The 18,291-nt window shown below is 45.4% G+C and overlaps 1 protein-coding gene across 3 annotated transcripts in view; it reads left to right on the top strand.

Annotated features, from left to right (window-relative positions):
* Positions 1 to 18,291, top strand: part of LOC133129782 (estrogen receptor beta-like) — a 48,750-nt gene that overhangs the window by 13,032 nt on the left and 17,427 nt on the right. For 2 of the 3 annotated variants that reach the window (XM_061244074.1, XM_061244075.1), the window contains exons 2-3: positions 16,566 to 16,985; positions 17,827 to 18,008. In XM_061244074.1, the coding sequence (XP_061100058.1) occupies positions 16,609 to 16,985; positions 17,827 to 18,008 (559 nt within the window). In that variant the 5' untranslated portion in view covers positions 16,566 to 16,608. Of the gene's footprint in view, positions 1 to 14,879; positions 15,376 to 16,565; positions 16,986 to 17,826; positions 18,009 to 18,291 lie in introns of those variants that run through there. The other variant, XM_061244077.1, reaches the window with a different exon arrangement.

The raw sequence follows: 18,291 nt of genomic DNA, 5'->3' as shown, positions 1-18,291 counted from the left end.
GCAGTCGGTTTGTTTTAGGCCTGTTTATTTGTGTGGGCGAAGAGCCATTTGTTGTAATATCAAAAGATTAATTTGAAACCACCTGGCAACTATTGTAGACCGATGAGTAATACTTTTCCCAGTGTTGTGGAACTAGGTGTTTTCCAGCAATTTTAACGCTGTTATTTCCCAGAATGAATTAATGAAGCAAAATAAAAAGTTTCCTCAATGTGAGATGTTATTGAGTTTCACATCTAAAAGGTCAGACAGTGGGTGGCTGTTTATTAGGCTACTTTTCCTGTCTCACGAGCATATATGAAACACATTTTTTTAAAGGTTAAAAATAAGAGTGAACTTAACATTTTTAGAGCATAGCCAACGTCTTGTGCGCGTTAACTTTATATTATTTCGACCTCTGGATTGTAATGCATCAGCGCGGAGCGTGCTCACTGACACCCGTGCCAAAGACTGACAATTCAAAGTGCAGCAGGGAGAGTTAGGAGAGATTAGAATGCATGATGTTAATGATGTTCTAATATATTGCTGTAAAACATAGACGAATTAAAACAAAATAGTTTATTTAGCCACTTGCATGATACGTGAACTTATCATGAAATAATAAACGTTATGCAAAACGGTGCTCAAGGTGCATTAAGGACAGATGGAGCAGGAAGTCATGCACAAATTTTTGTACAAAAGAATGTACAAAGTTGTATATTGTCTGTATAATATTTGGGTGTCTCTTTAGTTTAATTGCAGTACAGTAGCCATGTATGATTTTGATATTAGTCTACATGTTATATCAGGAATATTGAAATAATGAATGTTGCTCACAATCCCTGGGCAACTAACAATGTAATATAGAGTAATGAAAAGTTGTGTAAATTATGATATAGTTGAATGTTCTCTGAGCATGTTTTTTGAAAACACTGTTCTCAGAAGAGCAAAACAAATCCACTTGCGTGCCTATAGTGTACCTATTCCCAATGAGGTTTCTAAGCAAATAACTAATTACAGTTGTAAATCCAACTACCTGTAATATCAAAACCAGCAAGTAGTCAGTTTATTGCACATCTCCAGCATGTGGCTCCAGCATTTTTTTATTTTTTTATTTCAGCATGTCCTGCAACAGAAGCCAAGGTCCAAAAATCAATGTAGCCTGTCTCTTTTGACCTGGGTGTGTATGGAATATTTTTAGTGACTTCATTGAATGAAATCGCTACAGTGACACATTGTGAAATCTAATACAGATTTGTGTTTGCTTTCACATAATTATGTGTATTTATGATGCCATTTTTGAAAACAAAAAGCATATTGCATTGCATTTCATGGGGCATATTGGGGTGTGGATGGGATGACGTTGTAATGTAATGTAAATTAAGAAACGCGGAAATTAAGTCAGTTGGCCTCCAGCTAGTGGTGTGCAATGGGATTGTTTTTATTGAGTCATTCACTCTTGATTCATTCACTCAAAGAATGACTCTTTCGAATGACTCTTTCGTTCACTTGATTCAGTAAGGCCTTTCCACATTTAAAGAAAATCTTCCATTAATGTGGCTTTTTCTTCCAATTAGGCAGTCCCCTCTGATTGCACCCTGTCCACCAGTAGGAGCACCTTTCTCAATGGTGGGAACATTTTGAATGAAGAATTTTGTATTTAGATGCAGGCTGAAAAAAATAAGGGTTTCTATTGAGCTTTGAGTTGAAGATCTATTTGTAAGTGATTTAGCACATAACCTTACTCAGGATGATGAACAGGTAATACTTCAGAACTACTGTAAGGTTATCAAAAAGGGGTCCATGTTTGAGCCCAAGGATAATAACCACATTTCTCCTTTTATTCAATATCTGTTTATTCATTCATATTCTATAATGTTCTATTTTACTTGTAAACCGCATGTTAGAGTGCACAGTTGAACTAGAAACACAGCGTTGTCTAAAGGCCAGCACAACAATCTCTCTTTCACAGTGATTCCCTGGTCTCAGCCACCTACTATGAAAAGAAGCATACTTTTAACTCCCTGACTGATTCCTAATGTCATCTAGATGTGGGTGCCGACTGAATCAGTAGGCGTGGTCCCTGGATTGCCCTGCATTCTTCCTGCACACCGAACCCAGCCCCCATAGTATCAGTATTTAATTTGGCCTCAGCCGCAATGCAGAGCATGCAACATTGTATAATTTGAAATAATATTTTTCATGCCATTGATAATATATGTAGATCCCTGTTCCAGATCCCTGTATGCAGATCCATGATGGCTAAAAATGGTTGGTGTTCCACTAGGGGTGGGAATCATAGAGTAAAATCACAGACACTATCAGGATACTGTGGCATCAGAAAGTATTCACACCCCTTCACTTTTTGCACACTTAATTGTGTTGACAAAGTAAAAATGTTTTTAGAATTTTTTGCAAATTTATTAAAAATCTAAAACTAAAATCCCTCATTTAAATAAGTATTCAGACACTTAATTCAGTACTTTGTTGAAGCCCCCTTGGCAACAATTACAGCTATGTGTCTTCATGGGTCTCTACAAGCTTTGCACATCTGGATTAGGTCAGTTTATCCCATTCTTCCTGGCAGATCCTCTCAAGCTTTGTTAGATTGGATGGGAAGAGTCTGTGAACTGCCATCTTCAGGTCTCTCCACAGATGTTCTAGGGGCTGGGCTTTGGCTTGGCCACTCAAGGACAATGAGAGACTAGTCTCGAAGCCACCCCAGCATTTTCTTGGCTGTATGTTGAGGTTGCGTGCACTCTGGAGCAGGTTTCTTCAAGGACCTATGTATTTGGCTGCATTCATCCCTCTATTCTGACCAGTGTCTCTGCTGCTGAATGGTACCCTTATAGCATGATGCTGCCACCACCATGCTTCAATCGAGGGATGGTATTGAGCTGTATCTGGGGTTCGGCAAACATAGTGCTCAAAGTTATGCCCAAAGTGTAAAATTTTGGTCTCATCAGACCAGATAATCTTTTTCCTCATGCTCTCAGAGTCCTTTAAATGGCATTTGGCAAACACCAAGGAGGCTGTCATATGCCTTTTACTCAGAAATCTGACTGTATTTATTCACTGTATTATTAAGTGGCGTCATTTTCACTGAATTTTAGACAACTAAGATAAAACAATGTAAAACAAATATACTGCGTTTTATAAATGCAGATATTCCAAGGTCATTTTTGCGGGAGCTGGTAGGGATGACCCTACAATTCACATTCACATTGTATTTTATTGATTGACATACCTTGTTTAAATGTCATGCGTGAGAAGGCTTATACAGTGTGCATGATGTAGGTTCTCGTATGGAAGATTCAGAAAGCTGGCAGCATGGCAGCAAAGATGGCAGCAAACAGCTCTGCCATGTCAGCTTACACTTCAAATTCATGATAGCTTGCTAGAAGAAAGCAAACTATTCATACAACAGAGAAGATTGCATTAAAAAATAGTGTTAAAATTAAATTTTAACTGAGACGCTGATATTTTTTATCTATAATACATAAAATGCTTCTCTTTAAGCAGTGGCAGCTGAAAATTGAGGACTTCCAATCATTTTCCTTAATTAGCATGTCTGCCAAGACCTGAATAATACATTGACAGCAACTGCAATTTAGAAAAAGTCTATCATTAAGTACACCTAACAAAAAAATATGCATCACTCAGTTAACATCAGTCTTAGTTTTGGGTGCAACTTGCAAGAATAGCTAACAAATTTGTTAAAATGACACAATTTGCACACTGCAGATATCTTATATGCATATTCTCTTAGTGTGTACAGCAACAAGTACATGTATCCATACAAAATAATTTAAAATAATGTTAATTTAAAACAGGGGTCTCCAATCTTATCCTAAAAGGGCCGGCGTGGGTGCAGGTTTTTGTTTTAACCCAGCAGTAACACACCTGATTATACTAATGAACTAATCGTGGTCTTTAATCAAGACCTAGATGAGTAGAATCAGCTGTCTTAGTCCTGTGCTAAAACAACAACCTGCACACACACTGGCCCTTTCTGGATAAGATTGGAGACCCCTGATTTAAAATATGCACAGTTTTGCAATGCAAATAAATATAATTATATTGCTCACCTAATAACCTACAGAATTGGCTTCATCTGATGGTAATTCATCACTGTATTCCTAATCATGGCAAATGATTGAAAACAGGTTGTGATCGGTAATCAGTGGAATTCCTTCTGTTAGCATTTTTCAGCCCATATTCTCTGCTAGCCTGATCTGCACACCTGGCAATATGAGGGACTAGGGCTACGAAGGAATTCACTGAAATATACCCTACTTACATTTTATAGAACAGGCATACAGTCCCCTCCAAACTTATTGGAAACACAAGGTCATTTCCTTTGTTTTTAAACTGAAGACAATTGAGTTTGAGGTCAAAAGATGTACATGAGATGACAGATCCGAATTTCAGCTTTTATTTCCAGGCATTTTTATCAAGATTTTATAAACAACTTAGAACATATCACCTTTGGTATCAGACCACCCCATTTTTAGGGGTGCAAAAGTATTGGAACATGTGACTGACAGGTGTCACAAATCTGTCCCGTTAGATTGATTGGTTAAACAATACATAGTTTGGAATGTCTACTCTTGGTTTTAGCCTTGGGTTTTGCCTGTGAAGACTGCATTTGTGTTAGAAAGTAATGTCCTGAAAAAGAAAGAAACCGCTGGCGTACTGAGCAACAGACATTGAACAGGTCTGATCAAGGACAACAAGAGCAGTTGATGACAGAAACATTGTGAGAGCTGTGAAGAAAAACTCCAAAACAGTGACATCACAAACAATCTCCACAGAGCAGGGGTGAAGGTATCTTAATTAACCGTTCAAAGAAGACTAAGAGAGCAGCAATATAGAGGCTCACAAGATGCAAACCACTCATCATTAGTAAGAATCGGAAGGTGAGATTACAATTAGCAAAGAACTTTATCATTAGACTGGTCAAATCACCAGACATTATCCCAATTCAGTATGCATTTCACCTGCTGAAGAGAAAATTCTAAACAAACAGCAGAAAGAGGCTGCAGTAAAAGCCAGGAAAAGTATCAAAAAGAAGAATCCAACAGTTTGGTGATGTCAATGAGTCGCAGGCTTGATGCAGTTATTGCAAGCAAGGGATATGCTACCAAATATTAAGTGATATTTACTTTCATTTACTTAAATACTCTCTGTTCCAATACTTTTGCTCACCTAAAAATTGGGTGGTCTGATACAAAAGGTGCTAGTAGTTTAACACATCTAGGTGTAAATACCAAGAAATAAAAGCTGAAATTCTGAACTCTCGTCTCGTGTTCATATTTTTATGTGGTTGAGATAAAAATATGAACACGAGACAGAGTTCAGAATTTCAGCTGTTATGAGACGGGTGCGTGGGGGTTGGACCCAAAATGCACGACTCAGACAACAGAGATGTGATAAAGTCCCGCCAGGGCTTTATTAGGGGATTGTCCAATGACCATAGTAGAAAACAAGCAAAAGTTCATACACAGTTAATCCAGCCAAAACCAAAGTACAGTACCGAGGGAGAAGGCAGTCCCGAAATCGGTAAACCATGCAAAAAGTCCAGTAACCAGGAAAGCTATCAGCGGGGCAGTAGTGGAGACGGACGGTAGGCAGGCTCGGAGTCGAAGGTGGTGCAAGAGTCAAAACCGAAGTCCACTCCACGGGGCAAAAGCACAGCAGGCAAGATTTGGTTCTCCAGACCATTGCCATGAAAAGAATACCGATTTTAGCCTGATTTGTGTGGTTGAGGTACCCCTATGCTTATTTTGCCACTGCACATGTTATAAAATAAGGAACTGTTGTTGCTATAACAATGGTATCGTAAAAGAGGTTTTACAAATAGAACCGTTAGTTGTATTACTTTCACTGTTAAAAAGGATTGAATGGAAATATACCCACTTTGGCTGTATGCTTTATTGGGTTAAACAGGATTAAGCTCAGTCTACACCAATTTATTAGGTACACCTGTACCCCAGTTTGTTAATACGAAATTAGCCAATCATGTGGCATCGTATAAACACATGCAGACATGGTCAAGCGTTTCAGTTCTTGTTCAGACTAGGGATGTGACAAATCATCAGTTTTTGTAACCGGGTACCATCCCATTTTTTAGACGGTTAACCAGTTAACCTATACTGTTTATGACCGCTAGGGGTTGATTCTTTTACTGGAGTACAGAGAAATGTAATTGCATTTTCAGACTTTATTTTGAATATGCTGGTGTTAAGAACTTTGTAACAGACGGGGTTGTCCACTCAAAATTCCGTGGTCATGCAATATTTCTGGGTGGTCAGAAACTGCTGATCTCTTGGGATTTTCATGCACAACAGCCTCTAGAGTTTACAGAGAATGGTGCAAAAAACTAAAAACATCCAGTAGCGGCAGTTCTGTGGACAAAAACACTTTATTAATGAGAGAAGTCAGAGGAGAATGGCCAGACTGGTTCAAGCTTAAAGGACCACGACAGTACTCAAATAAACATGTGTGACAACAGAGGTATGCAGAAGAGCATCGCTGAACACACAAACGTCAAATATTAAAGTGGATGGCCTACAGCAGAAAAAGAAGTTCAATAAATACTTAATAAAGCGGTCAGTGAGTGTACATCAAACAGCCGACAATGATCAAAAAGTAATTGTGTACTGTCCAGTTTTAAAATGTCTGCTCTTTCTAGCGTTTCCGCAAACTGACCGTGTCAAGTCTCATGTTGAGTTTATGGAATGCCAACGGTGTCAAAGTGTCTTAATGTTACGCCCAATTGAGACAATTTTTAATGTGTTGTAATTCGATGTCTTGGGACGTTCATTTTTGACGTGTTATAAATTTCATAGCACAAAAATTCAGTATTAACACAGCAAAATTGCACCTCAAAGACAAAGAAAATGAACCTATCAAGATGTCAAATTCTGACACGTTGAAATTTCACGTCTTGAGATGGTAATTTTTAACATCTGACCTCACAATTGAAATACAAAAAATAGCTGCCTGATGGTGGTTTTACACTTAAAGTGCAACCTTCTGTTTATTGACAATCATTCATTCTTACAGCCTACAATCCAGTAAATCACATGAATACAAAAAGTCAAACAAGTATCTGTAGCTTAATCTGAACTTCCATATTCCAGTATTAATTTCAGTGTGAGAGTACAGTGAAATGAGGTATGGTGAGCAACATTAAGAAGGCAGAATCAGATTCAAAATGAAAGTCCACCTGTGCGAACGCGAGGAAGTTTGTTTTCAAACCTAATAAGGGTTTGGTATAAAAAATCCTTTGTTTAAGTTTAAGGGGGCAAACACTCTTTTTTTATGAAACACCCATATGCACCCACCCATGTGAAAAGTGATTGCCCCCTTAAACTTAATAATAATAACTGGAATCAAACACTTCCTATAATTTGATATCAGTCAGTCACATCTATGTTGGGAATTTTAACCCATGCATGGAGTGCTTTTTTCAGGTCTTGCCACAGCATCTCGACTGGTCAGCACTAGTCAGCACTTTGACTAGACCACTCTTTTCAAGATCAAACATGATCAAACTTTCATTTTATATCTTTTCCTCCACTCAGATGTTGACTTTGACTGTTCTGGTTCAGAGCAGAATTTGTGGTTCCTTAAATAATGTTGTCCAGGTCCCAAGGCAGCAATATATCCTCACACCATCACACTACCACCACCATATTTGGCTGTTGGTGTGATGTTCTTACTGTGAAATGCTGTATTTGCTTTACCCGTGTTGTCCAAAACAAATTTATGTTTCTCTTGGTTAGCAGTGGTTTCTGCCTTATAAGAGCTACTCTCCCGCAAATGCCATTTTGCATTGTCACTTTCTTATAGTGGAGTCATGAACACTGACCTTACCTTAGACTATAGCCTACGTTCTTTGGATGTTCTTCTGGGATCAATTTTGACGTCCTGTATGAGTTCTTACTGCACCCTTGGTGAAATGTTGGGAGGCTGGTCACTCCTGGGAAGATGCACCACAGTTTCAAGTGTTCTTCATTTGGAGAAAATGGCTCTCACTTTGGTTCGGTGGAATCCCAGAGCCTTTGAAATGGCTTTGTAATCCTTTGCAGACTGATGTATTTCATAGTGTGCTTGGACTGTAGAAGATTTGTGGTGACTACTTCACTGTGGCACTAAGATTCAATTAGAGTTGAGGTTTAGATTCAACAGGGCTGCCTGCAATCAAACCTGGCTGTGTTTAGTCAGATGAATCAAATTATCTAATTATCGATTACATTTAGGTGACTTGATTGATTAATAAAGGGGGAAATTACTTCTTCACATGTTTGATATGGGTGTTTGATACCTTTTTCCATTAAATTAATGAAATTATGTAAAAAGTTTACTTAGGTTCCATTTTTGCCTAATGACCCAAAACCATTCAGTGTCAGGTTTCCTGTTTTTCACTGTGTTGTATTTTGTAACGTGTGTTGCGTTTCTGTGTTGTAGTACCCTCTGTGCACACCGTAATCACCCTGTCAGTTCGTTCATTCATTGTTATTCGTTTCACATGCATTTTCACTTCCTGATTGTTTCCCAACACCTGATTGCCATTTCCTCTTGTTACCTGTCTTATAAAAACCCCTCGTTTTGTATGTCTTGTCATCAGATTGTTATGTGTTTATTCCGTACCCTCCAGCATCCTGATTGAGTCCCGTTACAACATGTTTTGTTTTCGACTTCCGTATTTAGCTTATCCCATCTGTATGGTTTTGATCCGTACTTTATCAACCTGTTTTTGTTTTTCAACCTCTGCTTTTGGATTCTGTCTTTGCCTGATTAGCCGGCTTGTTACTGAAACCTCGCCTGTGACTACGACTTCGCTTTTGATTATCTCTGCTGTATCTGTTTGCTGGAGTATTGACCCATTGCTTGGACACTCGACCACAAACTGCCTTATCCCTGCTGCATCTGTTTGCTGGCTATCGACCCTCGCCTTTCTGACCTGCTTTATTTATAATAAAGACTTTTATACTACAAGCTACGCTTTGGTCTCGCATCTGGGTCTGGTGTTCTACAAACCTGATATTCAGTCTGAGAAGTATTCAATAACAGAGAAAATCAGGAATGGGGCAAATACTTTTCATGGCCATGTATGATGCCCTCACTTTGTACAAGCAGTACGTACTACAATATCCTACATATAATTCTCCTTGCCAAACCACAGTAATACCCAGCCAGATTTCCATGATGTTTATTTGATTAATCTTGCATACTTGTTGTTGCAAGGTTTTCACGAAAAGTGCATTTTAAAATTGCTAAAATTCCTCCCATCACATTTGATAAACAAGCATGTACAAGTGTCATATTGGATGTAGTAATAATACTTAAAAGTAGTGGGAGTATTTCATTTTCATATCTCCTTTTTAAACTTTTCCTTTATGCCATTCTATCAATTAAAAATATGGGACTGGAAAAAAGGAAGACATTATTTGTATGTAGGTTCATTAGACTTGTTAAATTAATAGTTTACGATGATTATGTTAAAAGCGTTAATATTGTTGAAGTAGAAAAATAGTATTTAATATAATGGAATGACAGTTTTCCGAAAATATCTTAATTCCCTTATATTGGACTTTACTTTAAATTTGCTAGCATGGACACCAACGTAGGGGCTATCATCACAAGGACATCACACTGAAGGTCTACGTTATGAGGCACGTCACAATCTTATGAATATAACAAAATGTGTTAACAGACTCAGGAAGATTACGTTATGGGGTACATCATAAATCCATCAATATTACAGAGCGCCGAAACACACTTCTGAAATGTTGTAGTCATGATGCATGGCTTCACGTAAATATGCTAATGAACACACAAGAGTCGCAGAGTCGTTGTTATGGAAACATTGAACATTGTTTGTTTACTTGGCACTTCGGTGTGGACTGCCTATTTTCACTTGGGCTTTCTGATATTTTGATTTGGATGTTCTAAGCTCCCGTCTTGTCTCGTCTCAAGTCGCGGTTTGATATAGACTGGGCTTTTGTATAAAATTAGATTAGTATTAGAATTACTTTGTCATTACTACAACGATGTTAGGCTTATTCCTTGTATATGTCACTGTGCGAATGTCATTAAATGTACAGTTGAAATAGCAGGCACAATCTCCTGGAATGTGCAATATCAATGTTTCATTAACAAAGCCTACAGTCAAATGAAAGGACCATGTTTAAAGTGAAAATAAAAGATTTATCCTGGAAATTCGCATTATTATAATAAATTTTTTCTTCATATTTTTCAGCAGATTTTCACCCATTCCCAGAATTTTTTATAAAAAATTAAATTGAAAAATGATGAGCTTTAAATATACAGCAGCCTAAAAGTACATTTTCTACCTTACAAGCTAAATAAAGTTAAAATGAAACCAGACCTACAATATACAATACATGAATTGCTTCTCTTTTTGCTGGTTGAGATGAGCAATATGTGGGTCCTTGCTTGCGTGTGAGACCTGAGAAACTTCTGTTAGGGCCAGTTGTTGCCAGGCAACATTTACTGAATGACTCAAAGTGTACTGGGTGTTAGATGATCCTCCTACTATGTAAACACAATGGTGTCACCATGGCAACTCCCTGGCTTGCTGGTGAGCAGGAGTAATGTGTTGAGTCAGTTGTGGTCATCCAGTGTGCAATTCAGAAGTGGCATGATGGTCTGACTACTGAATACCACATAGTAAAATTAATTACAGATTTCTCTTTTTCTAAAAACGGCTCTTAAAAAAGATGTTATTTTATAAGCTACAATTAAAGGTAAAAAGTAAACAATTATCTGATCTGATCACACACACACACACTGTGGCGCCCCGTGGGGAGAGAGAGGCAGAGAGAGCAAGAGTAGTTCCTCAAACTGGTATTTTTAATGAGGTTCTGGTGTGCCTTCAGGGCACTTTTACAACGTCCCAAAAAATAAACTTTCTTTCTCAGAAAAAACGAAAAAAAAGTCACCGGCCAAAAAATTAGGTTTCCCGGTCCGTCGGTGGTTCTGGGTGGTCCGTGCCGGCCGCGCCTTTTGGTAGGGCCTCCGAAGACCCGCTTCCACCGTGGTGTCGTTATTTGCTTTCCCGTGGCTGTTTCCCCCTCACTGGGCTTCGCCTCCGTCTCCCTCCGTATTCAGCCCCGCTCTGTGGTTGCGCCTCGTCTTTTGTACGGCTCCTCTCTCTCTCGGAGTCGGTCCGGCTGCGCCTGTCCAATGAGAAGGGTTAATTGTCTCTTCCTCACATTCCCCACGCGTCTTTCCCCGTGTCGCTGGCCATGGTTCTGACTCTCCTCGCCGGCTCTCTCTCCGGTGCGGCTCTGTTAGATACGACCTGGGGAAATACACGTGGTTAATAACTTTTCCTAGCACTTGCCGCCGGCGCACGGGCCGTTCCACTCCAGTGGTGTACCGATTTCCGATCGGGCCACCACATTTCCTCCCCCTCAGCTCCACGCCCTCGGCGGGAGCGTCACCAAAGAGGCCCTCGTTCATCCGGGACAGGGCATCCGCGTTCCCTTGGAGTCTCCCGGCTCGGTGTTCCACCGTGAATTTAAAACTTTGTAGTTCTAAAAACCATCGGGTCACCCGGGCGTTAGTGTCCTTACACCGATACATCCATTGCAATGGGGCATGGTCGGTTATAAGGATAAATTCCCTTCCTACCAGATAGTATTTGAGCTTTCCGACTGCCCACCTTATGGCCAGGCACTCCTTCTCCACCGTGCTATAATTCCTTTCATGCTTCAGCAATTTCCTGCTGATATAGGTGATCGGGTGCTCGGTGGCGTCCTGGATCTGGGATAGGACCGCACCAAGTCCGGTTTCAGAGGCGTCGGTCTGCAAAACCAACTTTTGTGAGAAGTTAGGGGTGGTCAGTACTGGTTCATTCCCCAGGGCGGCCCTCAGGTCTAGGAAGGCGCGGTCGGCGGCTTCGGTCCATATCACCGTGTGCCGGTGGTCCTTCTTGGTCAGCTCGTGCAAGGGGGCCGCTCTGGTGGCAAAGTCCGGTATAAACTGCCTATAGTACCCCACTAGGCCCAGGAATGTGCGCACTTGCCTTTTGGTGGTGGGTCGTGGCCAGTTGGTGATCCCGTCCACCTTTTGACTCTGGGGTCGGACGCACCCTCGTCCCACGGTGTGGCCCAGGTAGTCGGCCTCCTCCAGGCCCAGGCGACACTTAGCCGGGTTAGCTGTCAGGCCGGCTTCCCGGAGCGCCCCGAGTACCGCCTCCAGCCTCCTGAGGTGGCTTTCCCAATCAGCGCTGTGAATGACGATATCGTCGAGGTAGGCAGCAGCATACTCCCTGTGGGGCCTCAGCAGGTTGTCCATGAGCCTCTGGAAGGTGGCGGGGGCTCCATGCACTCCGAAGGGTAAGACGCGGTACTGGAACAGGCCATCCGGGGTGGCGAAAGCCGTCTTCTCCCTCGCCTGGGGGGTCAGCGGTACCTGCCAGTACCCCCGGGTGAGGTCCAGGGTGCTGAGGTAGCGAGCGGGTCCCAGCCGCTCGATCAGCTCGTCCACCCGGGGCATGGGGTAGGCGTCGTACCGGGAGATTTCGTTCAACCTCCGGAAGTCGTTGCAGAACCTCCAACTGCCGTCCGGTTTTGGGACCAACACTATCGGGCTGGACCAGGCGCTTTGGGATTCTTCTATGACCCCCAGGTCCAGCATCCTCGCCACCTCCTCCCGGATGGTCTGCCTTCTCGCCTCCGGGATCCGGTAGGGCCGCAGTCGAACCCTCCTTCCTGGCTCCGTGATGTCGTGGTGGACCTTGGTAGTCCGGCCCGGGAGGTGGGAGAGCACATCCCGGTGTTGACTCACCAGCTCGCGGAGGTCTTGGCGTTGCCGGTCGGTCAGCCGGTCTCCAGTGGCCACTTCTGGTGTTCCGGTGGCGCCGCCTGTGGTTAAGCAGAGGGGAGCAGGGTCGTGCACGGGTTCGTGCCACCTCTTTAGCAGGTTAATATGGTACTTTTGGAGCTGGTGTCTCCGGCCCACCTGTCTTACCATGTAGTTCACTGGCCCCACCTTGGCTACTACTTCGTAGGGCCCATGCCATTTGGCCAGAAATTTGCACTCATTGGTGGGGATCAGCACCATGACCTTATCCCCCGGCTGAAATTCTCTCACCTGGGCTGTTCGGTTGTACAGTCTAGCCTGCTCCTTCTGGGCCTGTTGCATGTGCTCCCGGACCATGGGCCAGATTTTTGCCATCCGCTGGTCCATAGCTTCCACATGTTCCAGGAGGGTGCGTTGTCGGGACGGCTGCTGCTCCCAGGCCTCCTTCGCGAGGTCCAGTAGCCCTCGGGGACGTCTCCCATACAGCAACTCGAAGGGCGCGTACCCCGTGGATGCCTGTGGGACCTCACGTATCGAAAATAATAGGTACGGTAATAAATGATCCCAGTCCTTACCGTCCGTTGTGATCATTTTCCTCAGCATTGACTTGAGGGTTTTGTTAAACCGCTCTACCAGCCCGTCGGTCTGGGGGTGGTAGACGGACGTCCTCACTTGTCGGACCCGGAGTAGGCGGCACATCTCCCTCATCACGCCCGACATGAAACAGGTCCCCTGGTCTGTCAGGACCTCTTCTGCGATCCCCACCCGGCTGAAGAGGAGGAACAGCTCCCTCGCGATGCTCTTCCCCGTCGCGGCCCGTAAGGGTACGGCCTCCGGGTAACGGGTGGCGTAATCAACGATTACCAGGATGTAACGGTGACCCCGGCTGGACTTCGGCAGGGGTCCCACTATGTCCATAGCAATTCGGCGGAAGGGCACATCTATAATGGGGAGAGGGATTAGTGGATTGCGATACGTCACCCGGGGGCTGTGCAGTTGACACTCCGCACACTGTCGGCAGTAGTCCTCCACTGCCCGTTTGATGCCAGGCCAGTAAAAGCGAGATAGGATTCGCTCATACGTCTTCTCCCTTCCCAGGTGGGCCCCCAACAGGTGGGTGTGGGCGAGGTAGAGCACCTTGGAGGTGTGGCTCTGGGGTACCAGAAGTTGGTCCAGCTCTCCCGGGTCACTGTTGCAGGTTCGATACAGCAAGTTATTCTGGACTTTAAAATACGGGTAGGCCGGTCTACTCACCCCGCCTTGTGGGACGCCCTCAATGTACGCAGCGGCCCTCCAGGCCTGGGCGAGGAGGGGATCTTGCAGCTGGGCGGAGCCGAAGTCCGTTGGGGCCCTCTCTAGTTCGGGTTGAAACTCCGAAAACCCCCCCGCGCTACCCCCTTCCGCCTCCAGGGGTGGTGGTGGGTCCGGTCGCTCCGGGGCTGTATCCGTGCTCTCGGTAGGGGGTTGCGTGGTCGGTCCCCTCCCCCCTTGGGGCGAGATCTCCTCCTCCTCACTATCCCCGGCAGGGGCCACCCAAACCGGGTGTGGTTCCCGGTGGCCCTTCCGGCGGGGTCGGGGTGTGTGACTTGGCCTCTCCGAGGTCGCCCTCTCACTCCAGTAGCTGAGAAAGAGGGGGCAGTCTCTTCCCAGCAGCACCTCCACTGGGAGGCTCTCGACTACCCCCACCCTTCCCGTGAATTGGCCTCTAGGGGTGATGATGGTCACCTCGGCGGTGGGGTAGCTTCGTACGTCGCCGTGGATGCAGGTGACGGCGATGTCCTCTCCCCGTCTCCCCCCTGCTAGGGTTGGTCTCACCAGGGTAATAGCACTCCCCGAGTCCAGCAAGGCCTCCGCGTCTTGACCCCCGATCCGGACGGGTAGCCTAGGGGCGGCAGTGCCCTTGTGGGCCCAGCACGTGGTGAGGTAGTGGCAGGGTCGGCCCGTCTCAGGTGCAGTGGCCATGGACTCCTCCCTCCCTGGGCAATCCCGGCTCAGGTGGCCCTCCCGGCCACAGGCGAAGCACCGTCTGGTCTCTCTCCGGCGGAGTCCCTCGTCCCTGTCGTCCGCTCTCCACCGTGGCCTGGTTTGTGGCTCCAGTCGGACCGCGCTTGGGGTTCTTCGTGGGCTTTCCGTTTTGGTTCCCCTGACCATCTCTTGGGCCACCTGGTGGTTCTCCAGGAGGTTGACCAGGGCATCAATGGAGCGGGGCCCCTGCTGGGCCACATATTTCTTGACGTCCGGGGCCAGGGCTCGGACACAGCGATCCAACACCACCCGGTCGAGCAGGGGCGGCCCGTCGCCCTCGACTAGCCAACTTTTGGTTAGCCTCCCCAGGCTCATCACCTGTCCTCGCGCCGGGAGGGCGGGGTCATAGGCCCATTGGTGGAACCGCTGTGCCCTGGCGGGGAGGCTGTAGCCATACTGGGCTAAGATGGTAGCTTTTAGGGTGGGGTAGTCGTGGGCTTCGGCCGGAGGCAGTCCCCGGTACGCCTTCTGGGCCTCCCCGCTGAGGAATGGGGCCAGGAGGGAGCCCCAGGCGCCTTGAGGCCACTTCTCCAGGTAAGCCGCCCGTTCGAAGGTCTCGAGGTAGGCCTCAATTTCATCGTCCGGGGTCTGCTTCAGCAGTACGTCTTTGGGTGTCCGGTGGCTTGTCGCCGGGCTGGACTTTTGGCACAGTTCCGCCACGGCTTTCTGCAGGGCGCCTTGTGACCGCAGTAGAGCGTTGATGGCGTCCTCCATTTATTTTATTTTATTTTATTTTTTTTATTGCTCTCTCTCTCTATAGCTGGGGTCTCTATGCCTGCATTCTCCACCATATGTGGCGCCCCGTGGGGAGAGAGAGGCAGAGAGAGCAAGAGTAGTTCCTCAAACTGGTATTTTTAATGAGGTTCTGGTGTGCCTTCAGGGCACTTTTACAACGTCCCAAAAAATAAACTTTCTTTCTCAGAAAAAACGAAAAAAAAGTCACCGGGCCTCCGAAGACCCGCTTCCACCGTGGTGTCGTTATTTGCTTTCCCGTGGCTGTTTCCCCCTCACTGGGCTTCGCCTCCGTCTCCCTCCGTATGCAGCCCCGCTCTGTAGTTGCGCCTCGTCTTTTGTACGGCTCCTCTCTCTCTCGGAGTCGGTCCGGCTGCGCCTGTCCAATGAGAAGGGTTAATTGTCTCTTCCTCACATTCCCCACGCGTCTTTCCCCGTGTCGCTGGCCATGGTTCTGACTCTCCTCGCCGGCTCTCTCTCCGGTGCGGCTCTGTTAGATACGACCTGGGGAAATACACGTGGTTAATAACTTTTCCTAGCACTTGCCGCTGGCGCACGGGCCGTTCCACTCCAGTGGTGTACCGATTTCCGATCGGGCCACCACAACACATACACACACACACACAAACAGACACCCACACTCTCATGGAAAAATCTCATTACTTGTGCACATAGGACTTCTAATTTGAGAACTTTTAATTTAATGCTTGCATGATTGTATAAACAGTTCATGTCCTGTGTGTATTTTTATAATAAAATCGGCAGCAGTCTATGCTACATTGTAGAGAATACTTTGTAGAGAATACCATGATTTTGGCTTTGATTTATTTTCAGTTATAACAAAATTCTTATGCATAATATGTGAGGATGTTTTTCTTGATCATGCTTTACATTGGTGTGTGCCCATGTGTGTGTCACATGGTCTGTGTTGACCCTCTCTCTCTCTCTCTCTCTCTCTCTCTCTCTCGCTCTTCTCTCTCTCATCCGTGCAGACGATGATACATAGGCAAAGCAGCGCTTTCTAATTGGTCCGCCATGGTTGGCCCCCCAGGGCGAAGCCCTCAGCTGCTGCAATACCAGGAGGTGGATTCCGGCAGAGCATGTGGACGTGTGCTGTCGCCCGTTTACACCACCGCCCTGCCTCCCCAGGCCAGCGAGCCTGACGCCATCTGCATCCCCTCACCCTACGTTGAGCGCGGCCAGGACTTTGGCGCGCTGACCCTGTACAGCCCACCCATGCTGGGCTTTAGCGTCCCCGACAGCCCCACCCCTCGACCGCCGTTCCTCTGGCCCCCACACGCCCGCATGTCCCCCCTAACCCTGAACTGCCACCAGTCCCACCACCCGCATCACGAGGCCTACCACAACCGGTGGACAGAGCCTAAGCCACACAGTGCCACACCCAAGTGCAGGTATCTGCTGCATCCACTCACAACCCCCAGCCATGCCTCCTCAGCCCCCTGCAGAGTTTTCGGTAACACTTCACTTGAACCCCTCGCCATAAGGCTGACATAACAGCTGTCACAAGACGGCATAACAGATGATGTCATGTCTAATAACATAAAACTGTCATACTTTTAGCTGTAAATGTTATGACGGTGACACGTATGTATATCATTTCACATCATCTAACATCATCAGTTATGTCAACTTGTGAGAGCTGTTATGTCATGTGTATGTCAGCCTTATGGCAAGGGATTCAAGTAAAGTGTTACCGAGTTTTCCATACATCTGAATAGAGTGCTGCAGTTTGTAGTTTTAAATTCCAGAAGTGAGTTAGCATTTTTGAGCCATGGGTTCCCTTGGTAGATTTCAAATACTGTTTTCCTATCGGGATTTCGATTTCTGATGAAAATAATGGTCTGTGGAGTTTCAAGATTTGTTCTGTGAGTTAGAGAGTTTTGTCCTGTGAGTTACATTAGATCCGTTAATATCTTGACCTCCATTCAAGTTTTATACTAGCCTGCCTGCGTGCAACACTGCAGTTGTAGGTTCAATATAGCAACTTACTTTTTTAAAGCGCATGACAGCTGAAACATTCATACATTAATAAGCTTACATTAACCACATTCGGCAGAATTCAGAGATTTCAAGATTTGTCAAGGGAACCCATGGTGGAAGAAACTTCCGGGTTGACCTACAAAAAGAGGTCACAATCACATGTGTCAGTTTTAAGGCATACACCATCATTTGAGGCAGACTGTCCCCCAATGTTATGCTGACTCGTCACTGTGCTGTCTCCCTGTCCCACAGCGAGCCCGAGGGGTCCCGGATGCAGGACAGAGAGGAGCTCTGTGCCAGCTCCTCCACGGGGGGTCCCACAGAAAAGGTGGACGTGCATTTCTGCGAGGTGTGCGCAGACTACGCTTCAGGGTACCACTATGGAGTCTGGTCCTGTGAGGGTTGTAAGGCCTTCTTCAAGAGAAGCATTCAGGGTACATTCCCATCAGAGCCCACAGCAATCCCATCCACGTGCCCCCCCACCAAACACAAACATAATATTTTAACATGAAATAGCAATCCATAATAATACACACACACACACATACCCATTCATGTCCATTAGTTAAACTATTGTCATTGGCAAACATGTAACCTGCTATTGGAACAGTTTTTAACGCCCTATCCTTGGCTGTGTTAATTGGTTGGTCCTCTCTTCCCCCCTCTATTTATTTAGCTTTTTTATTTTGCTAACCATTGAATAGTTGCTTTTTTCAT

The sequence above is a fragment of the Conger conger genome, chromosome 5 (genome assembly GCF_963514075.1).
Source record: "Conger conger chromosome 5, fConCon1.1, whole genome shotgun sequence".
NCBI lineage: Eukaryota > Metazoa > Chordata > Actinopteri > Anguilliformes > Congridae > Conger > Conger conger.
This window is presented reverse-complemented; position numbering and strand designations above follow the sequence as displayed.